Source organism: Pelmatolapia mariae, linkage group LG20 (assembly GCF_036321145.2).
Source record: "Pelmatolapia mariae isolate MD_Pm_ZW linkage group LG20, Pm_UMD_F_2, whole genome shotgun sequence".
NCBI lineage: Eukaryota > Metazoa > Chordata > Actinopteri > Cichliformes > Cichlidae > Pelmatolapia > Pelmatolapia mariae.
In genome coordinates, this window is record NC_086244.1 from 5956131 (window position 1) to 5963345 (window position 7215).

Consider the following 7215-nt stretch of genomic DNA (forward strand, 5'->3'; position numbering starts at 1 on the left):
CCAGGCACCTGACACAACCGACCATTGAGTATCCAGCAGCAAACGTCTCTGCAGGACAATCAGGCTCTCCTGAGCCTAGGCTTCTGGTCGAGAGTAGGGTGTCAATTTTGTTAAGGGACCAGTTGATCAAATCAGGTTTTAGAGAGCAAGACTGAGAGTCTCTCTGAGGGTTAGAGTTAGACAAGACTAGACAAGGACATAGAAGCCAAGCAGGAAAGATAAGGGAGGGAGAGGGTGAGAGATGCATCCACCACCGCCAAGAGCTCCCTTATGTAGCAGGTTTTCAGCTAAACTCAGGTCAATTTTTCTCTAAGCATGGCATGCCAGTGCACTTCAGACCAGGACAGACCCTAAGACAAACACTAGCTCACCCCAAGGGAAAAAATTTCAAACACAAGCTAATCGATAAATAACAGGAACAAATTACAAACTTGGAGAGCTAGAAAAAAAAACAGGCAATAAATACAACACCTTAGCAACATTGTGTATGGTGTGCAGTGAGTCCATGGAGCATCCACTCCATAAAAGCATGACAAACATAGAAGAGCCACTTCAACAGGACAAGACTCAGATGTACATCTGCACCTTATTCTTTAAAGACGAAAGACATATTTTAAAGAGTGCCAGTGTTCCCATTTAGGACCGAGAAGACAGGTGTTTCTAAAGAGGCCGTCTATGTCCACTGTGAATGACCATCATTGAACAGAGGAGGTGATTTATGACCTCACCTATCCCTTCCCAGGTCCTTCAACCCTAACTAACACCTTGCATCGGGTGACCTCAGTAGGTCACATGATGGTGTGGGGCAATAAATTGTTTTTCACACCTTGGTTCATGTGATGAGGCACATGATCAATAGTGGGCCAGTGACCACTAGGATTCAAACACTTGGGATTCTCCACCTCTTGGATTTTAGAGCTGAAGATGAAACATCTTCAAAAAGTTTAAGAAGTCCAGTTGCTTTCTTTTTCAATATCGTTTTTATGAAGAAGATGAGTCTAAATATTTCCACTGCAGAAGTGAAGGAAATGTGTGTATTCTAATATTTATAAATTATTTTATAAAAAGAAAATAAAACCATACACTGTCAAAAGTGCCAATGTTCATGTTTATTTTCATTAAAAACATGTGGATTACTGCATCTCTTCACTTTTCGTCTTCCTTAAAAGATATCTTGTTTCCAAGCAGTTTGTTTTCTGCAGTCGTTTCAATAAATTTATGCAGAATCATAAAAGCAACATTTTTAAATTATGTATCTGTTGAACTAAATTATAATCAGCTGTAATAAAAACAACTTTAACCTTAGGCTATATAACTGCATACCTCATCCTCGATCTTCCCCCCACCCTCATTGTTTTCTCTCGTTTTTCTTTCCTTTTGCTTCTTCTATTCCTTTGATTTCTTCTCCTGTCTTTTGCCAATACATCCCTCACCCCCTGTCCGTTCCAGCTTAATATCCATACAGAGAAAAATATGAATAATAAAATAAAATAAATAAATAAAACAAAAACATAAAAAGAGGAGCCTACAGAGAGTCTACGGTGCTCCTCTTGGAAAAGCAAATATTTTTGGCACAACAAAGCATTCCGACCATTATTCTGCTGGACAGGTTTAAAAAAAACACTGCTGATGTAATTCATAGTGAGGTAACAGTAGCGTACAGAGGAGGTGAAGCATCTTTGGTGTGGATGGCAGTACTCAGGTCCACCTGAGGCACTGAGTAGACAACATCAGTTGCTTCACCACAGGGGGCGCTGCTGGTGACAGGAATGTGGGAAAACTCCACTTCAGCGTAGCAGAGGTTATCTGCCTTAAAGAGATAACGAGGTGAGATCAAACATTAGACTCCAAAAATATTTTATAATTAAAAAAAATGTTAAATAGATGACAACAAAAAACAAACAAACAAAAAGAAACATTAATTATCATAAAGCCTCTGAAGTCATCTTTCAAAATACTTTTGTAACAAAAACAACTTTTGATAGACTTGTTTTCCACCAGAAAGGTGTTTATATATATATATGTATATATATATGTATATATACATATATATATATATATATATATATATATACATATATATATGTATGTATGTATATATATATATATATATATATATATATATATATATATATATACACATATATATATGTATGTATGTATATATATATATATATATATATATATATATATATATATATATATATATGTGTGTGTGTGTGTATGTATACATACATGTATATGTTCTGCCTTTCCCATTTCATACTTTAATAATTCAGACAATAATTCTGATTGCTAAAGTAATCAGAATTATTGTCTGGAGGCCAAGAAAGATGTCCAATGAATTTATTTTACCCAGTGGATCATTATAGTCCACTTGATTGATCTTTGTTGTTATTATTTATTTATTTTATTTCAAGTTATTACAGACAGGACAGACATGACTGGGGGATAGGAAAGGGAGAAAGAAAGAAAGAAAAGCAGGGACAGTGAGAGAAGACACTAGAAGACACTAAAAAATCCGCTCGCTCACCTGATGAAAGAGAAAAAAAAGAAAACAAGCAAAAAGAGAGCAACACAATAAACACAAGATCACAGATACACAGATCTTCCCAGAGAGATTGAGTTTAATACCCAACCTGACACACACAGACACAAGCATGCATTCCCATCCTCATGCTCACATATACAAATACTCAGCGCTCGCCCAACGTGGAGACAAACAGAAATGGACACCGTACACACACTCACACTCCCCAAGCATACTCTACACACCAGGTCCAGGTACCCTCACCCCCAGAGGGGCAATCCGCCCCTAGACCCAGGAGATGTTACCCCTTTTCCCTGGGGGTGGAGACAAGCAGACTGCCCCTGCAGCAGAAGGTGTGAGGTCTATATTTTCAACTCCATCTGACTGGGGGTCTTTGGTGGTGGCATAAACTGAAGACACTTCTATAGAAAGTGACCTGCACAGTATGTCACACTTTCCAATATCTTCATAGAACCCGATGGTCTTCAGCAGGAGAACAAACCAGCTGACAGATACAAAGCAAACAATAATGAAGCTGATGTGTGTCACAGTTCCGAAAACTCACCTGCATGTCAGCATACTCTGTTTCCACAGGAGGTCCTGAAAAACATGCAGGTCAGAAAATAAACAGCTGTCTTTAAGACACATTACAGGAAGAAGAACCTGAGGAACTAAACTCAGGAACAATATGAAAAACTACATATGAGCTACAGTTAGATAAGGATAATGACTGATAAAGAATCAAAACCATATCAATCAAATCTGCTACAATCAGTTTCTGTTGTGACTCATGAATGAACATTCAGTGCTCTTTTTACAAACAGACTGAACTTCAAAGGTGGAAACAGCGCGACAGAAACGTCACACCTGACTTAATTCATGCAAACTGGGACATTCTGAGCTGAGACAGATCAACCATGGTGCCATGTTTTCCTGTGTGTTTTATGGTTATTTGATAAAACTGTAATTTTGAAGGATTATTTTTGAACATATCCAAGTGAGACTCTGTCTTGGTGATCGTCACCATCAGATCACTAACACCTTTCAGTCCAACCGTCTGTTTTCACAGCAGCTCTGTCAGTCTGAGATTATCTGGTGTTAACATGACGTAGACACACTCTCATCGTGGTGACTGGATCAGAGTTACACTGATTTTATACAACAAAAGGTGGAAAACTGTGCAAGAGAAAAAATCTTTTCTATTTGGTCTTCCTGTATAAATCTTAATGACAATTACACTTACATCAATAATCTGCTTTAAAGGTGTTTATGATGACAATACACTGAACAAAGGAGCATATTATACCGTACATGCTGCGTGTTGACATTTCCGTTGATTGACAGAATATTTAATCCATGCATGAAAAAGTGAGCAAGTAATTTTTACTATGATGAAATGTGATGAAAACACTGTGTTTGTTTCCTGTAGCCTCACCTCTGGGTTTAGTGGTCCTCCTCTTCATGTAGAAAATCAGCAGAGCTGCTGATAAGACGACGATCATAACGACCAGAATCAGACCCACATAAATCAGCACATCTGCAGGAGTTTAACAGAGAAGATTTATTTTACTCACAGTGTAAACATGTGGCCTCCAGGTCTGTTCATTTAGCAGTAAAGTTGTGCACATACAGAGTAACATGTATTTTTAGATTGAAAACAGTTCCTCAAACATTACCTGACAAACTGTTTATCAAGGATGACGGAACAATTTTTATTTAAAAACTACTGACTTCAGTTTCCTTCTGCATTAAATTTTTTAATGAAGTAGTTATTAAAAAGCATAGAGACTTTACTTTTTCACCAAGTTTTCTGCATTGAGCACCTGCTTCTCATTTACGTCACTTAAAGATCTGAGTGCTTCTTCCACAGCTCTTAATGTGTCATTCTTTTGTAGTTCTCTGATTAAAAAACATTAATGAACCCAAAGCCCTTTTCTACTCGAGCACTCATATGACCTGCCTCATTCATCCTCTTAGACAAACACTTTTGTGCTTTCTATCCAACAGTGACACTCTGATAAACACACTGGAATTTGAGATCAAACGACTGACCTTCCAATTAGTAGATGACATTGCTCTACCTTCTGAGTGACAGCCACCCAGTATATTTTACCTGATCTTGCATGTTTGGTTTCAGTGGAGTCTGATGAATGTGTGGAGCTTCCTGAAGTTGAGCTTAAACTCTGTGTTGTTGGTGGTGTGGAGGCTGATGAGAGAAACACTGAAGCTGAAAAAGGTCTCAGAGTCCCGTTTGGTGTTGAAGTGGTTGAACAATGAAACCATCAGAGTCATAATAAGACCACTTGAAGCAGTTTATATATCTGCATGTGACTGACGTGGTTATGGGCTGTTTGACAGCAGAACTGATGAAACTTGATGTTTCAGATAAATATAACATCTGTAGGTGATTTGAAAGAAAAGTAGCTGCCTTTGAGACGTGAAACTTCTGTCACACCTTCAAAGACAAACACGACTGTTAGCAGAAACTCACCTTCTGTGACAATCAGCTCAAAATCATGGTTTCCATCTGGACTCAAAATTCTGTCCAAAGAGCACCTGTACCGTCCTGAGTCAGACTGATTCAGCTGTGTGATGCTCACATACATAATATATGACAGAGTGTCTGTTTTTTCATATTTAATGCTGTATCTGCCGTTCTGAGCTGGATCATCAGATGTTTCCACAAGAATGTTTCCATTTTCACATTTTTCCTTACAGAAGAGTTTCCTGCTTCCAGGGAAATAAAAGTTGCATGCAACTGTGATGTTTCCTCCTTCCTCTGCTCTGTGGGTGAGAGTTTGTGCTTTGACCAAACCAGTGTTTCCATCCTGAAGTGCTGCTGAAAGGATGAACAATCATTAGTTACCATCTTCTTATATGTTAAACTAAGACAGATGGTTGTCACTGTGTTGTTCTTCTTCAGTATATAAAATAAAGAATAATTCAGTGTTGTTTCAGGAGCTCTACTAAGATGTTCAGAGGGATAGAGAAAAAAATATTTGATTGCAGACTAAATTTACAATAGAAATTCAAAAAGTCATTTCTGGGGTTAAAAGCGAAATCAAAATGATTTGCACAATGCAGTCATGCAAAAGCAGAAGTTTGTGTAAACATTTAAATTCGACACTTAAAACTTTGACTTCGACATTTAAAATCTTTTTATAACTATTAAAAAGTGTCCTTTCTATGAGCTGCATGTTTGAGTGACTCTTTTCCAAACACTCAGTTTAACCACAGAAAGAAATAATTTGTATGAGAGAGAACAAAGAAGTGAAGCAAGTTGTAAAACCAGCTGATTACAATAAAATGGAGACAAATAAGACTTAGAAGAGAGAAAGTGACAGAAATAAGAAGAGAATTTACTCACTGAGGAAGATGAAGCAGACCAAAGTGTGTTTCATCTCAGAGCTCTGATGGTTTAATGCTGCTTCTCTTCTTCTTTACTGCAAACCAGGAACTTCTTACTTCTCTTAATGATGAGGTCACGCCTTCAAACCACACACACACACACACACACACACACACACACACACACACACACACACACACACACACACACACACACACACACACACACAACAGGAGTTATAAGGTTAATGGGCATTCAGTCAGTTAGCTAGTTAGTATCCATTTCAAACAGGACAGTGGTAACAACGGCAGGCTACGGACAATTTTAAGTTTTAGATTTTTAAATAGGCTGTATACATTTCAGTGGGAGCAACAGGATGTCGCTGAATTTACTACAGGGGATTGTAGGGTAGCAAACATCATTGGAAAACACGTTTTCAACACTGCAGGTTACCTGGGTGTAAGGTTTTTCAGCTAAAAAGAAACATGACTCCTATCTAACTACATAAAGAGTAACTGAAGGTTAAATGCTGCTAATATGTCCTGTTTTAATCCAGGCACTCCACCTCCGCTCCGCTGCGTCTCAGCTACCATCGCTCTGGCAGCAACGACCCTAGAGCCAGAGTGGGGGCGAGCTGGAACAAACCATTTTGGGAGGGGTTATCTATACTTTTGTTGTTAAAATGTTCCGTCTCAACCAAGTACTGTATGCTTTTTATATTTTTAGTAGTGTGTCACACAAACAGCAAATATTGTCAAAAAAAAAGTAAGAAATCTTTGGGGGTGCTTTGATTCAATGGGCTAAAATCGCCCCTGGACTATATATATATAAGTCATAATAAATATAAATGTATCCTTGTCCACCGCTCAGTTACATAACCACGTGGAGGCAAGGACCTCACAGCACAAGCACACTCCCAGCCTATTATAAGTATGTGTTGCACACAGAGTACAAAAGTGCAGACATTCTATACTTACTTAGAAGTACAAATACTACTGTTAAAAAATACTCCAGTAAAAGTTATACTGATTCAACTTCTTTACTCAAGTAAAAGTAAAAAAGTACAGGTTCTGAAATGTACTCAGAGTAAGAAAGTAAAAAGTAGCTCTTTGGAGGATGTTTCTATTTTGGTGCCCAGCTAACTGAACCTTGTGCTATAATAACATAATGATAAAATAATATCACTACATGGGAACACAAACTTTAGTGTCACTTTTTATGTTCTAATCAATGAAAATAAGAGTAAAAATAAAATCTGTATATCCATTTTCTGTTGTCTACATTGTAAAGGTTGACTTTGCCTCTAAACAGGAAAATATGTATAGTGTAGCTGTCG

At 37.8% G+C, this 7215-nt stretch overlaps 1 protein-coding gene across 3 annotated transcripts; it reads right to left on the minus strand.

Annotated features, from left to right (window-relative positions):
* Positions 1 to 1099: 1099 nt before the first annotated feature.
* Positions 1100 to 5958, minus strand: LOC134619075 (uncharacterized). Of its 3 annotated transcripts, none has more exons than XM_063464807.1 (6): positions 5898 to 5958; positions 5022 to 5369; positions 4644 to 4736; positions 3966 to 4067; positions 3096 to 3130; positions 1100 to 1810 (listed from the first exon to the last, which is right to left on the minus strand). In XM_063464807.1, exons 1-6 carry the CDS (start codon positions 5929 to 5931, stop codon positions 1637 to 1639), a joined length of 786 nt encoding a protein of 261 aa, XP_063320877.1. In that variant the 5' UTR covers positions 5932 to 5958; the 3' UTR covers positions 1100 to 1636. The 3 variants fall into 3 exon arrangements, with proteins under 3 accessions (XP_063320877.1, XP_063320878.1, XP_063320879.1); XM_063464808.1 differs by having other exon boundaries at positions 5022 to 5366; positions 5898 to 5957; XM_063464809.1 differs by lacking the exon at positions 4644 to 4736.
* Positions 5959 to 7215: the final 1257 nt, after the last annotated feature.

Coding starts and splice junctions, on each gene's coding strand:
- LOC134619075 (XM_063464807.1), bottom strand. CDS start 5,931: ATGAAACACACTTTGGTCTGCTTCATCTTCCTCA. Junction 5,370..5,897: donor GGTCTGCTTCATCTTCCTCA/GTGAGTAAATTC, acceptor TCATCCTTTCAG/CAGCACTTCAGGATGGAAAC. Junction 1,811..3,095: donor CAGAGTATGCTGACATGCAG/GTGAGTTTTCGG, acceptor TATCTCTTTAAG/GCAGATAACCTCTGCTACGC.